The sequence below is a fragment of the Delphinus delphis genome, chromosome 1 (genome assembly GCF_949987515.2).
Source record: "Delphinus delphis chromosome 1, mDelDel1.2, whole genome shotgun sequence".
Classification (NCBI taxonomy): domain Eukaryota; kingdom Metazoa; phylum Chordata; class Mammalia; order Artiodactyla; family Delphinidae; genus Delphinus; species Delphinus delphis.
The window spans coordinates 112,309,724-112,334,080 of record NC_082683.1 but is presented as its reverse complement, the minus strand read 5'-3'; the positions used below and the strand labels follow the sequence as shown (position 1 = coordinate 112,334,080).

Genomic DNA, 24,357 nt, shown 5'->3' with positions numbered 1-24,357 from the left:
TGGGGCAGAAGGAGAGGGGACAAGAGCAGGAAACAGCCACTCCCACAGGGCTATGTCTCTCCAATTCTTCCTCGCCCACTCTTGCTTAGAGGCGGGAGCACCCAATCCAAGAAGGTCTGTTGTTAACTTTATGTTAAATCCTCGATCCAGAGGGCACCCCTTCTCCAATTCCCGGGGCTTCCGGGGTTTCTCAGTCATGGCTCCCCTTCCCTGCATCTTCTGCCAGGCAAAGAAGCAAGAGCCCCGCAGTGTGCCAACCCCCAACCCCTCCTGTGATCCTCCACGCTGGCTCCCACCCTCCCATTGGTGTGCAAATTTACTCTCTCCAAGAATCAATTTAGGGAACTGGGCTTGCAGCTCAGCCCTCACGGCCTCACAGTGCCTGGTCTATGAGGTCATCTCCTCTGTTCCCCTGCCTCCAAGCAGGACTTTACCTCACAAACTAGTTCAGATTTTTGGTTTCCAAGGCACTCCAGAAAAGGACACCTTACCACTGTAGCTCACCCACCCATTCTTATAAAACTTTTGGGAAGTTCTTAAAAGTCTGACCTCAAGCCCTCAAGCTGCAGTGCCATCCCTTCTCCTACTGGGAAAGACCCAGGCATAAAAAGGGTAACAAAAGAAATGTTGAAGCTATGGGGTAAGGGGAGAAAAGATTGCATTACACTCCAACTTCCACAAACTCCCCTAAAAGTGCCCAACTGTCCGATTCATGCCTTAAAAACTGATTTTTACTTTCACCAAATTTCCAGAGTCAAAGGAGCTGAATTAATGGGTTTTCAGTGGGGGAGAGGTGGGATGATGGTGAAGGCTAAAGAACAGATCACCCGCAAGCTACATATATGGCCCAGGCCTGAAGAAGTCTGGGTTTCCATTCCATCCAGTCTCTCTTTCCTCCTTCTGTCGCACCCAAAGCTCCTGGCTCTCACCCGAAACTGTTAAGTCACATCATGCCTTTAAGACTTCCCTTGCCTCCTCACTCTCTGTCCCCCCACTTCTCTCCTCTCCCTCCACCCCTTCATCCTCCTCACTTCATCTCTCCACAGCCCTCCCAGCTCCCCTCTACTGATCAGAAGGATGTTAACTAACTCACCTCCCAGTCGGTGCCTCTCAGATCTCCGAGACTGGGGGAGCGGGAGAGGACGAGGGGGGATGGCTTGCCGCTTGGAGATGAGGGGACCCCGTCTTTTACCAAGGGGTCCCACCCTCCAAGCCGGCACCCCATCCCGGCCCCCCCAGCGCGCCCAGCCGTGTTCTCCCCGCATCGCGGCTGCGGGCTTTGTCTGCTCTGCGGAGAACCTCTCCCCGCGGCCCAGAGCCGGGATCGACTCTGGGAGAGCGGGAGGGGGGAGCTGAGAGCGGAGAGGGAGCGCGGCAGGGAGGGGGAAGAGGGGAGAGAGAGCGAGAGCGAGAGAGAGAGCGAGCGACAGAAAGCCGCAGTGACCCAGCCGGGACCGCTCCCCGCCCTCTCGCCCCCCCCTCATTACCATAAGAAAAAGGGACCAAAGACCTGCCCGGATCGGGAAGGAGCCCGTCTTGGGAGGGGGGCACATTCCATTAGCCTTTTTTCAACACGTTCCGTTTCTGTACACTGACTCCTTTCCCGGTGCCCGCCTCTTGGAAAAATGAGGGACCTTGACTTCCATCCCACCCCCAGCTTCGCCTCCCAGCCGCGAGTAAAGACCGAAGGCACATCCATATCTTCCTCGGGTCAAGGAATTCGTCCCCGCGCCCCCGAGGGCGGGAAACTACAACTCCCGGCATGCCCCGGGCGCCCCCGGCGCGCCCCCCTCCCGTCAGTTCCATGCTGCTCCATCCAGTTCATTTAAAACAAAAGAGTTTGAGCGCTGGAAGGGGCTGGGCTCTATTGGGGGCCACTGAGCGCCGCTCCTGGACTGGGGCTCGGTGCGGGAGCCTAAGGGGGGCGTCTGGACGGTGGGGTCTAGAGACTCCCGGGACCGAGGCGGGAGGGGTGGGGGCAGAAATCCCGCAGCCCCCCGCCCCCCGTCACCCCCGGAGAGGAGAGGAGATCTGCTTTCTTGGCTTTGCTTCTTTTTCCCCCCACCCCCACCCTGGGGGCTGGGGCGAGGGGAGTCGGGTTACAGGGTGTTTGGGGAGGGGGGCTTAGGGGGAGGGTCTATCTTTCTATCTCGCTTTCTTCCCCCCTCCCCAGTTCTTTGTTCCCCCCTCCCCACACACCCCCCTCCTCTCCTCTCCCCTCCCCTCCTCTCTCCTCTTTTCCCTTCCACCACCTCTCTCTCTCTCTCTCTCTCTCCCTCTCTCTCTCTCCCCCAGCTTTTGTTTCGCCATGCCTAGTCTAGTGGTATCTGGAATAATGGAAAGAAATGGGGGCTTTGGAGAACTAGGATGTTTCGGGGGAAGCGCTAAGGACCGAGGGCTGCTGGAAGACGAGCGCGCCCTTCAGCTGGCTCTCGATCAACTCTGCCTCCTGGGTTTGGGGGAGCCCCCCGCCCCCACGGCGGGCGAGGACGGGGGAGGTGGGGGGGGCGGCGCCCCCGCGCAGCCGGCCGCCCCCCCGCAGCCGGCCCCGCCGCCGCCGCCCGCGGCGCCCCCGGCCGCCCCGACGGCGGCCCCCGCGGCGCAGACGCCCCAACCCCCCACCGCCCCCAAAGGGGCCAGCGACGCCAAGCTCTGCGCTCTCTACAAAGAGGCCGAGCTGCGCCTGAAGGGCAGCAGCAACACCACCGAGTGTGTACCCGTGCCCACCTCCGAGCACGTGGCCGAGATCGTGGGCAGGCAAGGTAAGCGGGCGCCGGGACCGCGGAGAGGGATTGGAGTGGGGGGCACCCCATCCCTACCACGGAAAGTTCATTTCCTCCCTTCTTGCCCGCCTCTGGCTCTGTCCCTTCCCCACAAAGGGGGACCCGCCCCCTACCCTGATTTCCAAGTGCCACAAAGTTCCCTGCTACCCCCACCCCCCCAGTTGGGACTGTTCTCCAGAGCCTTCCTCCCCCAGGGCTCTGCCCTTAGACAAAGAAATATCCTCTCGTGGAGAGAGGGAAAAGGGAGGGGGATCGGTCTTCCAATCCGGGGAGGCTGTCCGGAGGGGGTGTCCACTCGTAGACAGAAAAACTGGTGGAATGTGCAAAGAGTTACTCAGAAGCCCCAACTCCGGCATTTGCTAGTGGTTTTGGGGAGGGGGCACCCCTGGGACCCCCAACCGCCTGGAGTTACAGACTTTGGGGGAGACCTGGCCTGGGAAGCTAGACTGAGTATCTATCTCTTTGTTGGGCTGAGTGTAGGAATGGAAGGGGGTGTGGCTCATGGGAGGGTCCCAGCCTGGGGGTGAGGTGGGAAAGGGGGGCTGCTGGGAGGAGGGAGTGCTGTGGTCACCCACACACCAAAGTTGAATGGTCTGTGGGGTTTTGGAAGGGGCGCCTCCAATGAAGTGCCACGTCCTGGTGTGGACCTCTCCTCCTCCCTCTCAGGCTTTTGTTCTGGGCTGGCCACGGCCAGGGGCCAGAGGCCTGGAGAGGGTTCTCTGGTAGTGAGAGAGTAGGACGGAGTGGGTGAGGGCATGCTGGGGGGTAAGAAACCTTCACCTGGAGATTTGGTGGAGGGCATGTGTCTGGGTGTGTTGTTGGGGGGAGGGGGGTGTGGGTGTAGAATTAATCCAGTGTAGTATGTCTGATACCACACCCTCCTCCGCTCCAGCATCCCTGGGCGGGTGGGGGTGGGAGTGTTGGTGAGGGTCCAGATTGAGCAGACGGGATCCTGGGGACCCTTCCCTCTCCCAGTTTCCCAAAGGGGAGTTGGGGGGTGGGATTTGGAAATTGCAAGGGGGCTGGGCTGGGGAGGTGTGGGGTGGGGGAGGAGCAGGGGAGGAGCTGTCCCACAGTGGGGAACAATAGAGGAGCTGCATTCCGGCTGGGAGTGAGGGAGGAGGCCGGCTGCTGGCCGGGGAAGAGGGGAGGCAAGCCAGGAGGGCCCCTACTCCACATCTCACCTCATCTACCAGAAGTGTGGGGGGTTGGGGGGATTTTGCAGGGAGATCCAGAATGGAGGAGGGGAAGATGCCACTCCCAGGCATAGCCCTCATCCTCCTGGGCACTCCATCTCTTGAGATTTCTGGTTTTAAAAGTTGAATTTCCTCTTGTTGCCAGAAACTAGGGACCCAGAGCCCTGGAATTGGGTGGGGACACTGATATCTTTTCTTGGGTGCGGGGGTGGTCTTGGGAGGCCCCGGAATTTCATAGAGTCATTCTTTCCTCTTCTGCCTCCGCATCAGATGGGCCTGTCTCTCATAAAAGTAGGGGGATTTCTCCTATTCAGAGAAGATAGGCCTCTCCCTCATTCCTTTAGTAAATGGAAGTCCTTTCTCTTGTCTAACCTCCCTCCTCCTGCTGCAGTGTCAGTGCTCCTCTATTTGACCTCTAGGAAGGTGAAGCCAACTGGGTCTTCCCTTCAAGAGATGCTTCTTCAGGGTTGCGAAACCCAGGACGAGGTCCACCACCAGTTCTGCACCTCCAGGCCTCTAGCTTTTCTCCTTAGTTTTATACCCGGCCTGTCCTCCTCACCCTAACTCCAGTCCCTAAAGGCACCTAGCTCTCGCGTAAGTTTATGGGCTCAAAACTTAGAGCCAGAACCCCGATGCCTATCAGATGCCGTGCGATTAGAAGCTGTAGGAGAAGGGGCTTCACTGTTCCTTAACCCTCCATGCCTCACAAATAGAGCAGTCATTTACTGACATTAGAGCAGCAAGGATGTGGGCTGGACAACAGGTAGGACTTCTCAGCTGCCAAGAGGTCTGAAGACAAAAAGGGAGGAGCAAATTCTCCTTCCTGAGGTCTCTTGAAGGTGAGGAGAGCTGCCCCCAACCCACTCTCTCCTCCCACATGCCAATCTGGAGAAGAAGCCATCTGGAGTGGAGGAAGGAGAGGGAAAAAAAGATGAGCTCACCCCAGGCCTGTGGTTGGAGGGTTGGGGCAGAATCGGAAAACTAGGACCACTGGCGTTGGTTGGGGAGCGAGGAAGGGAATGGTGAATGTGTATCTGGAGAGGGGTGTGAACGTGTCTAAGTGTGAATGGGGACCAAAGTTGTGGGCAGGTGTGTATAGGAATGTGCTGCTTGTGTGCTGGGAATGATGGGGATGGAAGAGTGGGACGGATGAAAGGTTGAAACGCAGGGAATCTGTGTGTATGGGAGAGGGGTATGTGAAAGTGTACATTAGGTTTGCACCACAAGTATCACTTAGATAAAGGCACACTGCATCACGGCTCCTAGGTCCGTGTGTGTGCGCGCACGCGCAAACTCACACACGTAGCATGTGTGCTTCGAGAAAGCATGTGAGTCTCTGAGGTTCTGTGTGAAGCTAGGGGCAGGGAGAGGGAAGTGGGAGAGGAGGAGAGAGGCTTGTTCAGTCAGCCATCAAGGTCTGCCACCTTTAAACTGCAGTGTGGCCACCCCAGCCTCCCTCACTTTTCTCTTTCCCCTTCTCCCTCTTTGTCTCTCTTTGTCTGGGCCTTTCTCATTTCTCTTTCTGCCTCTCTCCCCAACCTCCTACCTTGAACCCACTCCTTCAAAGCAAGAGTACAGGTCCAGAACACCTTCTTCCCCACCCTAGTCAGCTCCCAGCCCATCTTGGCTCTCCTGCCCCCAGGGGACAGGGTGGCAGGAGTGTCCATGGGGTCAGGCACCACACATCATTATCCTCCTTTCCCTCTTGAAACTCTGATTCTCAGACCCTTCCCAGTCTCCCACACTCCACTAGTTGCTGAAAACTTGCTATGAATTTGGGACCCACTGAGAGACACTCATGGTGGAAGGCATGGGAGCAGCTGGGGGTCAGTGGTCCCAGAGTAGACTGGAGGACACTTTTAAGGCATGGAGATCAAGTAAGGAGTAGATTGTGGGTTGCTGGGTCCATTGCAGTTCTGAGGAAAGATCAAGATCAGTGACAGATCGGAGATTGCAGTTGCAGGGCAGGGTGGGGTGATTAAGTGATTTGGAAGTTTGAGTAGCCAGAAATCAGTAGAGAAATTGTGGGAACGGCTCGTGGTTGGAGAGGAGTTAGTGAGTAGGTTTGAGGTTAGCACCTCGTCTGGAGGGTCAGTGATTTTTTCAGGATTTCAAAGAGTGCGTGAATTTGGAGGTCCTGAATGGAATTCAAGGGAATGTTGGGACATTTGACGATCTGTGGTTGATAGAGACGTTGGGTAGATTTAAGATACGATGAGTGAATTGTTCCGGTTAGGGTGGATTGGGGGGGCGGGGTTCAAAGGGTAGACAGAGGCTCCTGGGGGGCTGAGTATCTGAGCAGGAGCAGGAGCTTGTTGGACTCAGCACAAACCTTCTTGCCCGGTGAGTTTCTTTCTCTCTCTTCCCTTCCCAACCTATCCCAGGCTGCAAGATTAAGGCTCTGAGGGCCAAGACCAACACCTACATCAAGACGCCGGTGCGAGGCGAGGAGCCAGTGTTCATGGTGACCGGGCGGCGGGAGGACGTGGCCACAGCCCGACGCGAAATCATCTCAGCAGCTGAGCACTTCTCCATGATCCGGGCCTCCCGCAACAAGTCGGGCGCCGCCTTTGGCGTGGCGCCTGCTCTGCCCGGCCAAGTGACTATTCGTGTGCGGGTGCCCTACCGCGTGGTGGGGCTGGTGGTGGGCCCCAAGGGGGCAACCATCAAACGCATCCAGCAGCAGACCAACACGTACATTATCACGCCAAGCCGGGACCGAGACCCGGTGTTCGAGATCACCGGTGCTCCGGGCAACGTGGAGCGTGCGCGCGAGGAGATCGAGACGCACATCGCGGTCCGCACGGGCAAGATCCTCGAGTACAACAATGAAAACGACTTCCTGGCTGGGAGCCCCGACGCCGCGCTTGATAGCCGCTACTCCGAGGCCTGGCGGGTGCACCCGCCTGGCTGCAAGCCCCTCTCCACCTTCAGGCAGAACAGTCTGGGCTGCATCGGCGAGTGTGGAGTGGACTCTGGTTTTGAGGCCCCGCGCCTGGGCGAGCAGGGAGGGGACTTTGGCTACGGCGGGTACCTGTTTCCCGGCTACGGCGTGGGCAAGCAGGACGTGTATTACGGGGTGGCGGAGACTAGCCCCCCTCTCTGGGCGGGCCAGGAGAACGCCACGCCCACCTCGGTGCTCTTCTCTTCCGCCTCTTCCTCCTCCTCCTCTTCCGCCAAGGCGCGCGCCGGGCCCCCGGGCGCGCACCGCTCTCCTGCCGCCTCTGCGGGGCCTGAGCTGGCAGGACTCCCGAGACGCCCGCCGGGAGAGCCGCTCCAGGGCTTCTCTAAACTTGGTGGGGGCGGCCTGCGGAGCCCCGGCGGCGGGCGGGATTGCATGGTGTGCTTCGAGAGTGAGGTGACTGCCGCACTCGTGCCCTGCGGACACAACCTCTTCTGCATGGAATGTGCAGTACGCATCTGCGAGAGGACGGACCCGGAGTGTCCCGTCTGCCACATCACAGCCACGCAAGCCATCCGAATATTTTCCTAAGCCCCCTGCCCCTTGCCTCCTGGGGCCACCTCCCAGGGGCCCTTCTTGGAGCTGTGTTCCACTAGGGCCTTTTGGAAATCAGTGATTTGAGGGGCAAGGTGCTTAGAGATACTCGCTCTCTGGGGAGGGGGGAGGGGAGGCGATGGTGGTTGAAGGGTGGACCACTTTCAGAGCCTCTGGTCACCCTGTCCTGGAAAGGTTGGGAGGGGGCCAGGCCGGAAATTTTACTAGAGTTACAACTCTGATACCTCAACACACCCTTCAGTCTGGAAGCAGCTAAGAGAAACTTTTGTTTTGCCAGAGGTGGCCGCGAAGGTATCCTGACCCCCTCTCCACCTACCCTTGTGTGTGTCACACTACCCTTTCCTCTGTGGAGGGGATGGGGAAAGGGAGAGGGAGAATTACCATCTGTATCTAGAGGTGCTCTAACGATCCCCAAGCCCTCTGGTCCTGACCTCTGACCTCCAACCACGACCCTTTAGACCCTCCACCGCCATATCCTGTTTGGGAATCTGTTCCTGGGTTTCCAGCAGTATAAGGGGGTTGGGGCCCTTTCGGAAGTCGGGATAGATTTTCTAAGGGGGAAGGGGAGGAAGTACGTCGACCAATAAAGGGCTCAGAACTCATCTATCCCCACAATGCTGGGCTAGAGGAATCTGGAGAGGGGGTGCCCCTCTCTGCCCCTTGCAGCTTTTCCCTCCACTCTCTCCTCCCCATCTTTCTTCCCTTCGGGTTTTCCTCACTCCTTTGTTCTCTCCCCCAACTCTCCTCTTTGCTTCCCCTTGCTGGCTGTCACAACCAGCCCTGTCTTGCTCTTTCTCTTTCTTCCCTTCTCCCCCCTCCCTCCTGCTCCTTCCAGCCCAGCTTTGGGGACACCATCCCCCTGGGGAGAAGTAGGGGGAAGAACAATTTGATGGTCCCCCCTAATTCCTCTTCTGGCATCCGGAGGCCCTCTCTCCTACTCCTCCAAAGAAACACCTCAAATTCTTGATGGAATGTATCCCCGTTCTCAGTGAAAATTTGAGGAGGGGACCAATACTGGGTTACATAAAGGGTCAAACCTCCACCTTTATCATCTTGGGGCATTACATTTAGGGAACAGTTCTTGGGCTGGATTTTCTGGTGGTGGGAGGGGAGAGCCAGGGTAGTGTGTCTGCAGTTTTGAGCAGGAAAGGGCCTGAGGCCATAGGAGAGGCTGCTGGGGGGAGGGGCTGCTCCTCCTCCCCTGCAGTGCCCCACTCCGTGCGCCCCTCTCTGGACCTGACCTGAACCCTTATTAGCACGCTAATCATGAAGTCTGTGTCTCACTCATTGTGGTTGAGGAGAGAGACCAGGTCTTCAGACAGGGGTCAGTCCAGAGCCAAGCAGGATTGGGGTATAGCAGGGCCTGTTCTGAGAATCATGTATGATTTTAGGCCTTGTACCCCCTTTGCTGCTTCCCTACTGCTCATCTGGGGCAGCCACCAGCCTCCCGCCCTCCTGGGTTCCGCTGGCCGGGCCAGGAGAGGATGGGGGATGGGAGTCCCAGGGGGGTCCTAGGAGATTCTTGTATATAGTAGGGTGGGACTCTTCTAAGTGATCTCTGAGCACTTAAGCTCTGGAGTCCCATTCTTCCTGGATGGAGAGGGGGTGCAGGGATGGGGGTACAGAGGGGATTTCCTCCTCTCCTTCCTCCTGTTGTGAATTAACTCACCTCTCCTCAGCCTTCCCCTCCAGACCACCAGCCAGGGAGGGGAGCGGAAGGAGGTCACAGCCAGGAACACTGGCCTGTGACAACTTCCCTCCTTCCCGCCAATGTGAGCCATCCTGAGATGTCTGTACAATAGAAACCAAACCAAATGGGCACCCCTCGGTCGCCGAGGGGGGGTGGGGAGGGGGGTGGGAAGATGGGATGTCTGTCTGTCGATCCCCCTCCCCCTCTCCACTCTACCCACAAAGGCAGAAGACTGTTACACTAGGGGGCTCGGAAAATTCAATCCCACTCTTACTAATTGAGCCAAACCTAGAAACAAACGCAAAACACATAGTGAGAGACAAGATAGAGGAGAGAAAGAGAGCGTGAGAGGGAGCGAGATAGGTGACCAACACAGAGGAGAGAAAACAAAAATAGCAAAAAAAAAAAAAAAAAAAAAGCAGTTCTTTATAATTTAATATTCTATTTTAATAAAGGCGTTTATTACCGTATAAATGTAGCAAAGAACCTGGGCTAATATGAAAAAAAAAGACTTTTTATTAGGTAATTTATTATATGAAAAGGATATTTTATTTTATGATAAAGTGATCCTTAAAAAAATAAAAAAACTTTAGAAGGTTTAGAATATATGTAGGGAGAGAAGAAAAAAAATACATTTGTATTCAGAGTTAAATCTTAAAAAAGTGTTTTTAATATATGTTCGGGTTTACGTTCCTTTTTCCCCCCACTTTTTTTTTGGGGAGGAATGTCATTTGCTTTTCCGGGGGAGCATCCTGGGATGGATGGTGGAGACAGGGGCTAGGGGAACTTGGTCCCTCGGGGGCCCTGCAAGTAGATTGGATTTCACTCCCGGGGCTCCCTCTCCCCTCTACCCCTCCCCCTCGGGGGAGCCGGCAGAGCCAAACAAAGAAAGGGATTAAGGAGAAAGGAAGAAGCTGGAGGACTGAGGACTGAGGATCCTGGGGTGTCCCCCCCTTCCCCTGCCCTGTCCCAGGGGCGAGTGAGAAGGGGAAGTCCAGAACTGAGGCCTAGCAGGCCTACGGGAACCCTCAGAGAGGTGTGAGATTTAAGAGAAATAGTTTTTTTTGTTTGTTTGTTTTTTTAACCAAAAATGAGAGAGAGAGAAGAAAAAGAAAGAAACCGAGGGGTTTAAAAGAAAAGAATACTACAAAATAATAATTATAATAATAATAATAATTCAAATTTATTTCATATAATCCTAGAGAAAAAGAGAAAGAATTACTAGTTACTTAGTAGATGATATTCAGATAGCTTAAAGTTTAGTAGCATTGAGGGCCCCTGGGTCCAGTAGAATGTATAAAAGTCATAACGAAAAGGAAAATAGAGGAGGGAAGTGGCTGAGTCCACCCTAAGCCGCTCCATCTTCAGATATCAGGGTGGGAGCAGGTTGCTAGGTAAGGTTAGGAGCTTCCTTCCCGTCTGCTGGGGTTGATTCTGAGAATCCTTGGATTTTTAAATTATAGGACAAATAGATAAGGGGCTCAGTTCCCAGGGTCTTTGAAAGGACGAACAGTGGTCATTTCAACCAGAGGAGGGCTGGGCTAGGGACAGCAGAGGAGGGAGAGCACATTCACCTGCACCCCTGCTCTGCACCCCAGTACCTGAGGGCCTGGCCATCCTGGCCTTCCCTGTCTGTCGGGCAGCCCTTACTGCGAATATGTCCTCTTGGGGTTCTCTGGGAGGATGGAGACTGCCCAGCTCCAACCCTCCTGAGGCAACTTCTCCCGGGCCTAACTGAGGAAGTCCTTCTTGAAGTATAACCTCAATCCACTCCACCTCAGGTTGATTCAAGAGCCTGGTAGGTCATTTCACCAACAGACACACATGCACATGTTTCCTTCTCAGAGCTTCAAGGGGACTGAGGGGGTGGTCTGTCCCCCTTCCTTGTTCCCACCCAATATTCTACTTAGCTTCTGACCTCCATGGCAGCGGATGGAGGAGCCAACTCGATAATCGTTCTCCTTTAAAGCTGCACTGTGCTTTACAGGTTTGCAAAAGTGCTTTATTATCTCATAGAAGTTAGATTCCAAGAAGGACTTCCCACCCACTGGGGTAGAGCAGAGATGCTGCCCTTAAAGGCCTGGGAGAACTGGTCCCCAAGGGTACAAAGGCAGGGGGAGAGCAGCAGCAACTTTGGGTGACCCTGACCCTAATGCTCTGTTCTAGTCCACCTCCATCTGTAAGTGTTCAGGTAGGGGTCGTCCACTGTGCCCTGGCACCAGGGCACATCGCCCTCCCCACAGAAAACTGGGGAGCTTGGCTTTCGCTTGTGAGAAATCAACTTGTTTTTTAAGCACTTGCCTTCTACCAACCCCAGCTTGCAATCAGGTCGGGCCCCTCCCTCCTATCCAAGGGGGTGTGGAGGCCCCTTGGTTCTTGGCAAGAAGAGCCTGTTCCATGACACCAATGACTCATGGCCCTCCCTGGCCCTAGACCCCAAACACACATCTCCCTCTCCCCAGTTTACTCTTCTCACCCCACCTAGGGACAGATATCCCCCCTGCTCTTTTTGTCCTAGAAACCCCGCTAGTTTGGGAAGGTAGCGTCTGGGGTGGGGAGGGCTTCCCCTTCCCCGCGCGAGGGTACGGGTGGGGTAGGGTGGGTGGGGGGAGACAGCCCTGGGGCAGGGGGAGTGGTCTCTCCACTGTAGAAAGTAGAGTAGGATTGTGGTCAGACTTAATTTGAGGCATCTAGTGAAGACACGTTACAAATCCACCAAGGAAAAACGTTTCAAAAGCAAAATAAAGGCGGGAAAAAAACGGACCCATGAATAATCAAGTCAAAGTGATGTTGCACAAAACACAGAGAAACCAAGAAGGGGGAGGGTTAATGTATTAAATGTGCTATTAAGAACTTAATTTTATTAAAAGTATTATTACTTATGGCTCTGGCCTCTTTTCTCTGCATGCGAGTCTGAACCACCTTGGGGTGAGTGGGGTTTTCTCTGGTGTGATTCTGGGCGACCCTGCTCACCTTGCAGGAAGTGGACGGCTCCTGTCTGCTCTCCACAGTTCCCTACTTGCGTCTCCAAGTGCTCAACCTCTCTTTTTTCTCCCCATTTACCGCCTTCTGTTCCTTGGGGGTGCCAGCAGACCTCCTTCCACTCTGCCCTGCAGAACAGGGGAAGGCGAGGCTGGGTGACCTCGACGCTCCCCGGACAGCCAGCTCGTGGACTCGATGGAGAAGGGGCAGAGAGCTGAGAGCCCAGCACTCCCCACTCATCCCCACCAGGTTCAATCCATCCCTACACACCACACCCCCTCTTCGGGGTCAGGCAGAAACCTGGAAGGAACACTTAGACCCGCCACCTCCCAGGCTTAAAACCCCTTCCCCAGCACACACAGACAGGGCCAGCCCTGACTCCTGCCTCCTCCCCTCACCCCTGGCATTGGAGTGCCCTCAGTTCTTGGCACCAGGGCCCTGGGCACCAGATGGTACCCGCCGATGGTTTCCTTTTGTCTTGCCTTCCAGATACCCCCTCTCTGCCATGCTGTCCTCCCTCCCCTACCTGCCCTGGGGGCTGGCAGAGGGAAGGGCGGGCCCCTCCCACCCCCTTGGCACTGTCCCCGGACTCCAGAGGCAGCTGGCCCTGGGGGGCAGTGTATGGTGGGGAGGATGGAGGGAGGGGGAGGGGGAGGGGAACTGGGCCAGAGATGAAGGGGAGGCACAAGGAAGCAGCAGGATGTCCAGGTCTTGATACAAAACACAGCTTTATTGGGGGGCCCTATTCTGTGAGGGGGTGACCGATAATAGAGATATGTGGGGAGGAGGGGCAGCGCATGAAGACCTTAGAGCTCTGCGGGGCTGCGAACAGGGACCGGCCACTCTGACATCTGGAACCACAGGGCAGGGAAAGCTCCTGGATCTGGGGTGGGAATGGGGGACACCAGAGCGCCAGCAGGGGCAGGTCAGAGGCTGATGCAACAGGCCCTCTTCTCACCAGGGCCCGGCTCACTGCCCAGGGTGAGGGCATTGGTCCGGGTGCTGTTCTGCCTCTGCTTGGACACCTTGGCGAAGATCTCTGTGAGGGCAGAGGGCAGTGGTCAGGTCAGATGAAGATTTAGAGCCCGCCCTCCGCATACACACTGCACATGCCCCTTTCTGAACACCGGGGGTTCTGCTAGAAGGAAGAGGAGTTTGGGCACCTGGGTCCCTTCTACTTACGTGGGTGGAAAAGGGCTAAGACTCAGCTCCCTGGTAAGTGTGGCCTTCTGCTTATTTCCCTAAGCTCCAGTTGAGGGGGTGGGGGGCATATTAGGGAGGCTCTAAGAAGGCTGGGGGTCGACAGAGGGGCTGAGGAATCAGCTGGGGCGGGCGAGGGCTGGGTGTCTGTGTTCCTCACACTGTCCACAGAGGCTCACGGATGGGATAGGGTGCCTGCCGAATGGCAGGGGCTCTACCTTTGAGGACAGTCTCAAAGGCCAGCTCAACGTTGGTGGAATCCAGGGCCGAGGTCTCCAAGAATAGCAGCCCATTGTTTTCTGACAGGAAAGGAAGCACACCATTAGCTGTGGAGGGCCAACGCGATAATAATAATATTTACTTCATGTTTACCATGTACATTTTTTATGCACTAAACCCTTGGCATGTGTAGCTCATATAAAACTTAAAACAACCTGTGAGGTAGGTTTGAATACTAACCCTTTCTTATAGAAGAGGAAACTGAAGCCCAGAAGCAGAGAGAATGAATAAAGAACTTGCTTGGTGTCCCACAGCTAGTCATTGGCCAAGAGATGTGAAGCTGGGCCATGGGACTCCACAGCCTACACCCTTAACCACTGTATCTTGTTGCCTCTAAACCCCAGAAAGCCTGGGGAAAGTGTGACTGCAGGTGGTCAAGGGGAGCCCACCTGCTACACTTAAGATCTCTGAGCATCGCAGGGTGGGCTGTCCTAAAACCAACTATGAATAATTGCCCATAAAGACAATCTCAGGGCAAGTGGTGGGACATAAAGAGGGACACGGGGTCACAGAGGGGAGGGTCTAGGAGATTCTGAGGAAGATGAGATAGAGGTAGGGGATCCTGCGGAGGACGTCCAGGCCGGAGCCCTACGGTGGGAACAGGGGCTGGGGAGGTGGGATCTGGGATTGCATCGGCAGGGCTGGAGGGGTCAGGCTGGGTCACGGTGGGCTCTCACCAGCGAACATGCGGGCCTCGTCAGTAGGCACCTCTCGGGCCTGGCTGAGGTCACTCTTGTTACCAACGAGCATGACGACGATCGTGGCCTCGGCGTGGTCGTAGAGCTCCTTCAGCCAGCGCTCCACCACGGCATAGGTCTGGTGCTTGGTCAGGTCAAACACCAGTAGGGCCCCCACCGCACCACGATAGTACCTGGGTGGGGGGTAGTGGGGTGGACAGAGGCAAGGTCAGGGCCATCAGGCCCACCCTCAGAGCAGAGCCCTCAAGCCAAAAGCCAGAGATGAGTACCAGAGATGGGGAAATATGAAAACTAGAGTCCAGAGACCCAAACCGCACAGGGCAGGCCAAAGCTCCCATGTCCGAAGCTGAGCACCCTCCAGGGATACTGGTCTTGGAGCCTCCGAAGACTCACCTCCCTTCTCCAAAACCACTGGCTCCCTCCTCCTTCCTAGCCCTTCTGCTTCTCCAGGTCTTTTTTTCTGATTTTAGCCCCTGCTATTCACCAATGTATACCAGGGCTCTGGTCAAGACAGCCTCCTAGATGTCCCACCTCTAAGATCTTGACCCACAGTGTCTTCTCTCTCATGGCCGTCTTTCTAGGACTAGCTAAATCTCCCCTATCATCTGAGGCATCCTTGCAAGCACCCAGTCTCACTCTTGGAGTTAGATGGAGCTTCTTCAGACTGGCGGTATCTAATTACTCCCATGTCATTGAAGAGTCAACTGAGGCTCATAAGAGTCAGGTGACCAGGACTTCCCTGGTGGCGCAGTGGTTAAGTATCCGCCTGCCAATGCAGGGGACACGGGTTTGAGCCCTGGTCTGGGAAGATCCCACATGCTGCGGATCAACTAAGCCCGTGCGCCACAGCTACTGAGCCTGCGCTCTAGAGCCCATGAGCCGCAACTACTGAAGCCCTCGCGCCTAGAGCCCGTGCTCCTCAACAAGAGAAGCCACCGCAATGAGAAGCCCGCGTACCGCAATGAAGTGTAGCCCCCGCTCACTGCAACTAGAGAAAGCCCGTGTGCAGCAACGAAGATCCAACACAGCCAAAAATAAATAAATAAAATAAACGTTTTAAAAAAAGAGTCAGGTGACCAGCGCAAGAGTAATGGGTATGTATAAACAAAGCCCCTGACTCCTGTGCTGTCCTCCACTACACACACACACACACACACACACGCACACACACACTACCTTTGGCCTAACACTGACTGGGAGACACTCTGTGTCTGGTGTCAGGAGACCTACGTTCCTCTATGTCCTCTGAGTCTTTGTAAAATGCAGCTGAGGGGTCCAGCCCTTCACCTTGTGGTTAGACAGTGAAGGCTGCCAAGTGCAAAGCACTGTGCAGAAGTGAGGGGGTGCTCTTGACCGTGGAACCTGCCCCCATCCCAGCTGCACCCTGATTTCATCTACTTGAGACTCAAACTTCTCGTATTTAAAGAGGAATTAATGATAGCACCCTACTCCTGTGGTACTTTGAGGATTACATAAAATGCCCAATGTAAAGTGCCTTGTACCTTCCTGGGCACATAGCAAAGACTTAAGTAAGTGGTGGCGATGACCCTTGTGTTTAGGTCCAGCAGTCAGTATCACCGCAGCCTGTCTCAGACTGTTCGTAGCTCACAGTACTCACGTCTCCTGACTCGGGCGCAGTGGCCTGTGGTCCCATTCAGGGAACTTGCTGCTGAGGGTCCTTGCCTCCTTCTCCTCCTCCACCTCTCCTCCAGAGGTGTGCCCTGACTTCCCCAGCACCCCCGCGCCCCAGGAGACCCCCAACCCCAGCTCACGCCGAGGTGATGGCTCGATACCGCTCCAGGCCAGCCGTGTCCCAGATCTGAGCCTTGACAGCGGCGGTGCCCAGCATGACAGTGCGGGTGGAGAACTCAACCCCGATGGTGGTACGGCTGTCGTGGCTGAACTCATTGCGAGTGAATCGGGATAGCAGATTGGTCTTCCCCACGCCTGACTCGCCGATCAGCACCACTGAAGGAGTGGAGAGATAAGGGCTGAGCTTGGAGGGTCTGCCCATCCGAAAAGGGGAGCTGAGCTCAGAAAACTGAGGAGGGAGCCAGGTCTCCTGGCAGAGGCTAGGGTCTGCAACTCTACATGAATGCATCCATCGGGGGGGGGGGGCAGAAGGGCTGAGAGTTTGAAACAGGCCGTTTAAGAGTTCTAGGCCTGGTGTGTTGTGACGTGGCTGCAGAGTCGACCTGCGAATATGGTGATGGAGTGACGTCTATGGGCTGTTTGTGGGTATTGGCATTCAGGGCTGTGAGGAAGGAGGGAGGGTAGGGGCCTGGGGGGGAGGTTGCACATTTCTGGGTGGGGGAGTATGAGAACATTGTGCGTGTTTCTATGTATACGAGCTGGAAGGACAAGTGGGAGGTTTGTGTGTCTCTGCGTGGGGAGCAGAGGTGTGAACAGAAGCGTGGGTGAGGAGAAAGTTTGGCAGGTGACACGTCTGTAGGTGGGGGAAAGGTATGGACGTATGTGTACAAGAAGTTGGGATCCAGTTGTCCCCAAGAAGGGGCAGTCTTGTATGGTTAAGACCATGGGACTGGGTGTGGGACCAGCTATGTGTGTCCTTCAGCAAGCTATTATCCTCTCTGACCTTTTTCTTAATGAAAAAGTGGTAATAACAATAGCATCTATCTTACGGATTGTTGCAAGAAGTAAACGAGATATTGCCCAGGATATAGTGAGTGTGCAAAACTGTTACTGTCGTTACTGTTGTTGGTAGAACAGTGCTTTTACCTTTAGGTTTCCAGGGACAAGGAGCCACCAGCGGGCCCGTGAAGAGCGTTTAGGCTGGAGGGCAGCACCCAGGGCCCAGCCTTACCCACCATGGGTGAGTTGGGACCGGGGTTAGAATGTGGGGCTGCTGTAAGTACAGCTCATAATCGCACTGGCCCTGAGCTACCCAGGGCGGTTCTGGAAAGGCAGGCAGGCACCCCAGGACTGGACACCACATATGCTGGGCGCTGGTCCCCACTCAGCCTCTGACTAGCTGTGTGACCCTGAACAAGTGGCTCACCTTTTCTGGGTCTCAGTTTCCCTGTTTATAAAACCTTTAAAGGCCCCCTCCAACTTAAAAAATTCCCTATTTGTTTAGTGCAGGAAAGAGCTGGGAGCTATATGGGTGTGTGTGGATAAGAGGTTGTGTGGACGTGTGTGTGTGTGTGTGTGTGTGTGTGTGTGTGTGTGTGTGTGTGTGTGTCCTGCCTCTCCCCTACTGGGAACCTCATCCCCATCTCATCCCTCCCAGTGGGTGTGCTCTGAGCCCTACCCTCTGGCCCAAAAGGGGCTCAGGGCAAGGGCTTTGGACTCAGACAGACTTGGCTTTGAGTACTGACTTAGTGACCTTTTGTAAGCTATTTGCTCTGTGTCTCATCCTCATCTGTAAAATGGAGATGCTAATGGTTAACATTTATTGAGCGCCTACTGTGTGCCAGGCACCATCCTGAAGGCTTTACACATATTAACTCATTTAATCCTCACAACAATGCCATAAGGCAAGTAACATTATTAGTATCACCCCATTTTTACAGGGGGGTTAAATGATTTGCACAAGATGGCACAGCTAGTGTGGTAAACACGAGCTGTGCTGCTCAGATGAGCCTTCTAGGAAGGACTTGCCCCCAGCCGCAGGCAGTGCAGTCAGCACACAGCCTTCAGCTGTTGGCTCCTTCAGCATCTGCTTCTGATGCAGAGGGTAGCCTCACCTGAGGTCATACCTTTCCTGGGCAGTCTGCACGCAGCGCCCGAGCAAGGCGAGGGGAACCCAGAGCTGCCTGCCCTCGGCCAAGGCTTTGTGATCTTGCCTTGTAGTGTGACTTCTCCCTCTGCCCAATCCTGCGTCCTGCCTCTTCCTTTCACTGCTGTTGGGCCACAATAAACATCTTACGCCCCAAACTTCTCAGTGTCTGCTTCTAGTGACCCCAACCTGTAATAACTCGTAAACGGCCGGGCTGAGATCTGAACTCATGCTTTCAAAATGAAAGATAATTTTGGGGTTGTTATGGTGATTAATGAGCCACTGGCTGGCACATAGCAAGGGTTCAATAAACGATAGGAGTAGTATTGCCCCAGTCTACTGCTAACCCTTACTCTGTCTCCCTTCCTGGGAAAGATGCTGGGAGTACAGGTTCCCCAACCCCTGGTCGACTGAGAGTCCCAGCTCAAGTGAGGGCGGGGCCGAGGCTGGGAGAGGCAGTGGGGTGGGGTGGCTGGAGAGGGAACCATAGGGCAGCCAGTCCACCCTGCCCTGAAGGAGGTGTGCAGGTGGGGGTGGCGAACACTAGACTGACCAAACACAGGGGCGAGATAAAGGAGCAGGAAAGATACATGCGGGCTTCCAGGGACAGCCAAGTTGAACCCAGCTGCTGGTATTTGAGCCCAAGGGGCAGACAGACAAAGCCATGGTGCTGGGGGTCCTCCAGGTTCTGTTAGACCCTTCTCCCAATCATTACATCTTCCCTATGGCTTTCTCCAGCGCTACGACGGGAACAGATCTATCCTATCTCTCCTTTCCTGTACAGTTGCCTAGAAAGGTGACTTTCTTCCTCTTAAGTCGGCTTGTTTCCCCTTCTTCTCAGGAGGGAATCCTCCATCTCTGGTGCTGCAGTGGCTGAATATTCCTAGGGGTTTGGGCTTCCATTAGGAACAGGGCAGAGGAGCCTAACTTGGTACCATTAAGGGGTGATCAGCATTATTTACTAGAGCATTCTGGCAGCGCCAGTAAACAGACCCTCCCCCACTCCTTAGGCTTTCTTTCTTATCCAAAGGAATGATGAGCCCTAGGAGGTAGGTCCTGCTAAGTGATTAAAAAGCAGGAAGGGGCCTCTGGCTCTGTTGTGCTCTTCCTGGGTCTCTCTCAGGCGTTCCTCTTTCTCTACGGACCCCGACTCACCCTTGAAGACAAAGTTATAATCTTCCTCGTTTCTGTTCCCCATCTTGGCTCCACATGGAGGGCACAAGTGTCTTCGAGGGCAGAGGTGACGGGTCTGTGCGTTGGTTCAATGCCGTCAACCCTCAGCTCTCAAGAGACCTGGATCCGGCCTTCCTCTCATCGGGAGTAAAGAGACTTCTGCAGCCAGAGGGATCGAGGGCCGACTTCAGGCTAGCCAGGGCCTAGGGGGGCTCAGCTCTGGCAGGTGGCGGTGCTGTAAGGAAGCTGAGAGGACGGAAGCTGAGAACAGGAACAGTGAGCGGCTGGAGACCTGGGGCCCAGGTGGGTGGAGAGACAATGACGTCAGACAGGTTAGACAGGTTGGGTGTCTGCTCTCAGCCTGGGCTCCTGCAAGCAGGCAGCAGGCAGGCTCAAGGGAGTGACAATGGAGGCAGCTGGGACAGGGACAGGACCTTCACAGAACCAGCTGAGAGGACAGAATTCGCGGTGCTAGGTTCCTGGGACCTGTGACCATGGGGGGCCCAGCCACCAGTGAGTAATAGTCCCTTGGGGAGCAGGAAGCTACTCGGCCTGCCGCTTTTCCGCAGAGCCTGTGGTGAGGGGTAACTGGGGGCACAAGAGGAAGGGCTGTCGTGAGGAGGGGCTGGGGTCACCCTGCTGCAGCGCAGAGCTCTGGGAGGTGCATCTTAGATATAGCAACTTCTGCTGCTCCCTGACAGCCCAGGGCCTGGGATGGGCAGTTCCTCATCCTGGGTGGAGCTGGAACTTGCAACCTACCTGCTTGCCTGGGATGGGTCCCTTCCTACAGCACTAGGAAAGGGGCTGGTAGCTCCCCATCCAGCCTTGTTCTAAGGACGCTGGATAGGGGGAGACCTGGGGCAGAAACAGCAGATGAGGTGAGGGGTCTGAGTGCAGTGACAGGACTTCTGGATTTTTTCTACTCCTTCCCCAGGACCTGAGGCTTCAGAGAGAAGCCCTCCTGTCTGCAAAGGGCTTCCTGATCTGGAGAAGGTCTGTGTGAGCTTGTGAATGCCTGGAGAAGAGGGAAGGGGTGGCCCTTGTAGGCCGCTAGGAGGCACTCTCCCAACCAAGAGTAGAAAAGGTGTCCCCCAACGGACTTCAGGACTGAAGGACACTGAACTCCCACGCCCTGTTTTCTCTCTGTCCAACATGACCCCCACCAGCCCCTTGTTCCTCTCAGCTCACTCCCAAGGTTTTTTGTTTTGTTTTGTTTTGTTTGCGGTATGCAGGCCTCTCCCGTTGCGGAGCACAGGCTCCAGACGCGCAGGCTCAGCGGCCATGGCTCACAGGCCTAGCCGCTCCGCGGCATGTGGGATCTTCCCGGACCAGGGCGCGAACCCGCGTCCCCTGCGTTGGCAGGCGGACTGTCAACCACTGCGCCACCAGGGAAGCCCACTCCCTAGGTTTTGCCAACAGGTGGGTAAGATTCTTCTCTGAGTGGCGGCGGCCAGGTGAGGTCACACCGCTGGAGAGGCCAAGGGACCTGAGGCATCACTGCCAATAACCTTTTGGTGTTGGAGGTCGTGGAGAAGGAGTGAGTGGGAAGCCCCTCACTTGCAAAACATGAAGAACCTTATAAGCAATCCCTGCTCCTTCCTATCTCCTCTGATTCCCCCCCATCCAAGAAAGCAGCCAAGACACAAGACAGGAGTTGAAGTTTATTCTTGGGAAGAACAAAGTCCCCCCAACCCTCCACATCCAGGAAGGCTTCCCCAGGGGGCCCTGCCCCTCCAAAAGGTCATCTCTCTTTTCTGAACCCCTGCTTCCACCAACACCCATTACGATGCTGCTACTTGGGTGAGAGGCTCCTCCAGGTACTGCACCAAGGCCTGGGCCTGCGAGAAAGGGAGGAGAAACCAGTCCCACACAAGGCCTGCCATTGGAGGGATCTTAAATTCAGGTCTACTCCTAATGCCGAGCCCCCAGCCCCCAGCCTCCAGTGTTAGCCCGCACCAGACGTGGATTGGGTGACACGAGAACGACTCTGGGAAGGTGGTGGGGATGGGAGTGGACACAATGACGCAGCATGAAGGCTGGACCCAGGGTTTTACAGGGATGGGCACATACACACCTTGGCCTTGAGCATTCCGAAGCCAACAGTCTCCTTGGCATACATGCACAGTAGAAGGTTGGCCACTCGAGTGATGGCTACACGGCCCTCCTGGTGGGGGTGATATCAGGGGATGTGATGCTCTGCTTGCACCCTTTGCCCCGCTTCCCCCATGGGCTCTTCTTGAGAGAGACTGTATCTTCCTTCCATGTCCTGGGCACAGCAGGAGCTTCTGCTGGGGAACTTTGGCCACAGACCTGGACGTGAAGTTCTGAGGCCATTCCAGCCTCAGCACAGCCACCTACTAACCAAGTTGCCCTGGGAAACTCAATCTCCCAGAAGCTCAGTTACTCTTTCTGTAACCCGTACCTCACTCCAGCTGGTGAAGATGCTAATACACAGGAAGGAGTTTTGTATCTGCAAAGGGCAGTCCAGATGGGTGATGTTATTATTATGGCTTATTATACAGTTATTATCATTATGGTAAGGGAAGAGCAGTAACCCAACTTATACTTCTCCTCACTACCCAACGTAATGTTTTTCAAACTGTAGGTTTGGCCCCAGGGTTAACTGACCCCAGATCAATTAAGAAGTTGATCAGCATTAAAAGAAAAAGAAGGGGAATTCCGTGGTCCAGTGGTTAGGACTCGGCGCCATCACTGCTGGAGCCCAGGTTCAATTCCTGGTCGGGGAACTAAGATCCCGCAAGCTGTGTGGCACGGCCAAAAAAAAGAAGGGAAATGAAGTATATTGCATATAGTAAGGGAAGTACTGTTTCATGAAACTTTCATTTTACTGGACTCTGACTTAAAATATATTTCTTATGGCTGGGTTGTGGTCAGAACATTTGAAAGCTATCGCCTTTATAGCACCAGCTCTAGGGTAGGCACCCTAGGAATCATCAGTGGAACTAGTATCCTTGGTTAAGGAGGGAGTGAGGAAGAGGTAGGTGGCTGAGTTACAGTGGAAATCCTTCCTGGAGAGTTCAGTCTTGGGGCTTTTTCAATTTGGTTCAGCGAGCTTTCGCTAAGCATCCACTGTGTGCTTGGAACCAGGTGCTGCACCCCCTGCCTCTCTGGGTACCTCATCTACTAACCTCTCCCATTCTCATGCTACTCCAGCCACTTCAACTTTGTTGATCTCTGACCAGGCATCATTCTGCCTCAGGGCGTTTGCACTTACTGTTCTCTCTATCAGAAATGTTCTTGGACTTCCATGGTGGCGCAGTTGTTAAGGATCCACCTGCCAATGCAGGGGACACAGGTTTGAGCCCTGGTCCAGGAAGATCCCACATGCTGCGGAGCAACTAAGCCCACGAGCCACAACTACTGAAGCCTGAGTGCCTAGAGCCTGTGCTCCGCAACAAGAGAAGCCACCGCAATGAGAAGCCCGTGCACTTCAACAAAGAGTAGCCCCCTCTCACTGCAACTAGAGAAAGCCCGTGCGCAGCAACGAAGATCTGATGCAGCCAAAAATAAATAAATTAATTAAAAAAAAAAAAGAAATGTTCTTAACCCAGAGAGCCACATGGCTTGCCAACTTCCTTTAGATCTTTTAGATCTTTGATGAGATGTCACCTTTTCAGTGAGACAGTCCTTGACACAAACATCCTATCTCACTTCCTTTTTGCTTTTTCTCCACAGCATTTTCAATACCTAACATACTACTTTTTACACTTACATACATGTCACAAAACATATTTACGAACTTATTTTATGAACATACATATTTTACTTAATTTAAGGTATATGTAAGACTGTAAGCTGCATTAGGGCTGTAGTTTTTGTCTGTCTTGTTTGCTACTTTTTCCCCAGTCCTGAGAACACTGCAGGGATCTAAAAATTTGTTGACTGAACAGATAGAAAGGTGAATGAGACAGTTTCTGTTTCCAAGAAGTTCACAGTCTAATGGCCACTTCCCCTTTCTGGACTGCATCGCGTTCCTCTGTAAACTGAAGGGATTGGACTAGGGTCTGGAGTCTCTGCCATGCTTCTGAGTCTGTGAATCTCAGATGACAACACTTTGTGTCTGCATATCACTCTACAGTTTATATCCACCCTTTCATTTGATCACAACAACCCTGTGTGCATGGTGTGGTGATGGGGATTATTGTTTTCACCTTGGAGGTGTGGTTAAGAAAGCCCAGAGAGGTTAAGTGACTTACCCAAGGTTCCACAAATGGTAAGTGGCTGGCTGAGACCAGAACCCCAGCCAGACCTCAGGTCCAGGACTCCTTTCTCATCACCACTTGATGCATAGGGTCCTGCCTATTATAAATGCTGCTGCAGACCGACTCTTAGTAATCTTCCAGAGATCCTGTCCCTGCCCCTCCAACCATCCAGGATGGGGTCCAGGTCGCCCCTTGGGGATGCCCTTAGAGAAAGAGGAAGTGGCTCCCTTCTCCATACCATGCAGTCCATGAGGATGAATTTGAGATTGTCTTCATTAAACGCTTGGTTCCCGTTCCGGTCGTAGGCCGCCCAGATGTTACTGGCGATGGCAGCGGTGACCCGGGCGTCCGTATCCCCGTAACCGGAGTAGGCCAACAGAGATCCCTCGTTATTCAGCAGCCTGGCGAAGGAGCAGGAGGGATATCAACGTGCTCAGGACGGGGAGTCAAACGCCTGGGCTCCCATCCTAACTCCCGCCACTGGCCCTTCTAGAAAGCAAGCGTCTGGGCTGAGTGTGTGCTACAACGTGCCCCGAGCACCCACTACGTCGGTTTCTCTTTTCGAGAGGGGCCCTCCGGCCGGTTCACCTAGCTGCTGCTCCCTCTGCCACCTCCTCCCTTCCCCACCCCTCCCTCGGAGAGTCGCGCGCTGCCCCACGCCAGTGCTCGCCACTCGGGTTCTCGGTCCGCACTCACAGGGTGCTCTGGACGCCTCCAGTGTTGGCCTGGCTTAGCACCTGAGTCAAAGCCTTGGGACGCAGCATGCCTGCAGCTCCTATCCCTGGGCTTTTGCACCCAGCTCTCCGAGTTTCCTACTGCCGCCCTCCGCCTGCCGCTTCCCGTAGTCCAGCTGCCCTGCTCCGGAACGCCCTGGGAG

The 24,357-nt window shown here is 54.8% G+C and overlaps 3 protein-coding genes across 3 annotated transcripts; 1 reads left to right on the top strand and 2 right to left on the bottom strand.

The window, feature by feature from the left end:
• Window positions 1–2,308: 2,308 nt before the first annotated feature.
• Window positions 2,309–7,472, top strand: MEX3A (mex-3 RNA binding family member A). The gene is made up of 2 exons (XM_060008199.1): window positions 2,309–2,762; window positions 6,364–7,472. Exons 1-2 carry the CDS (start codon window positions 2,309–2,311, stop codon window positions 7,470–7,472), a joined length of 1,563 nt encoding a protein of 520 aa, XP_059864182.1.
• Window positions 7,473–12,879: 5,407 nt separating this feature from the next.
• On the bottom strand, window positions 12,880–19,541 carry RAB25 (RAB25, member RAS oncogene family). The gene is made up of 5 exons (XM_060008186.1): window positions 19,240–19,541; window positions 16,118–16,313; window positions 14,325–14,518; window positions 13,587–13,667; window positions 12,880–13,207 (listed from the first exon to the last, which is right to left on the bottom strand). The coding sequence occupies exons 1-5, from the start codon at window positions 19,280–19,282 to the stop codon at window positions 13,095–13,097; spliced, it is 627 nt and encodes a 208-aa protein (XP_059864169.1). The 5' UTR covers window positions 19,283–19,541; the 3' UTR covers window positions 12,880–13,094.
• Window positions 19,542–20,904: 1,363 nt separating this feature from the next.
• On the bottom strand, window positions 20,905–24,334 carry LAMTOR2 (late endosomal/lysosomal adaptor, MAPK and MTOR activator 2). The gene is made up of 4 exons (XM_060008178.1): window positions 24,177–24,334; window positions 23,719–23,881; window positions 21,332–21,421; window positions 20,905–21,095 (listed from the first exon to the last, which is right to left on the bottom strand). The coding sequence occupies exons 1-4, from the start codon at window positions 24,242–24,244 to the stop codon at window positions 21,039–21,041; spliced, it is 378 nt and encodes a 125-aa protein (XP_059864161.1). The 5' UTR covers window positions 24,245–24,334; the 3' UTR covers window positions 20,905–21,038.
• Window positions 24,335–24,357: the final 23 nt, after the last annotated feature.

Excerpts from the sequence above, each read along its gene's own strand:
- MEX3A (XM_060008199.1), top strand. The coding sequence starts at position 2,309 with ATGCCTAGTCTAGTGGTATCTGGAATAATGGAAAGAAATGGGGGCTTT. Across the intron at positions 2,763-6,363 it reads CGAGATCGTGGGCAGGCAAG|GCTGCAAGATTAAGGCTCTG; the intron begins GTAAGCGGGCGC and ends AACCTATCCCAG.
- RAB25 (XM_060008186.1), bottom strand. The coding sequence starts at position 19,282 with ATGGGGAACAGAAACGAGGAAGATTATAACTTTGTCTTCAAGG. Across the intron at positions 14,519-16,117 it reads TATCGAGCCATCACCTCGGC|GTACTATCGTGGTGCGGTGG; the intron begins GTGAGCTGGGGT and ends CCCCCCACCCAG. Across the intron at positions 13,668-14,324 it reads CGAGGCCCGCATGTTCGCTG|AAAACAATGGGCTGCTATTC; the intron begins GTGAGAGCCCAC and ends CTTTCCTGTCAG.
- LAMTOR2 (XM_060008178.1), bottom strand. The coding sequence starts at position 24,244 with ATGCTGCGTCCCAAGGCTTTGACTCAGGTGCTAAGCCAGGCCAACACT. Across the intron at positions 23,882-24,176 it reads GGAGGCGTCCAGAGCACCCT|GCTGCTGAATAACGAGGGAT; the intron begins GTGAGTGCGGAC and ends CTCCTTCGCCAG. Across the intron at positions 21,096-21,331 it reads TCGGAATGCTCAAGGCCAAG|GCCCAGGCCTTGGTGCAGTA; the intron begins GTGTGTATGTGC and ends CCTTTCTCGCAG.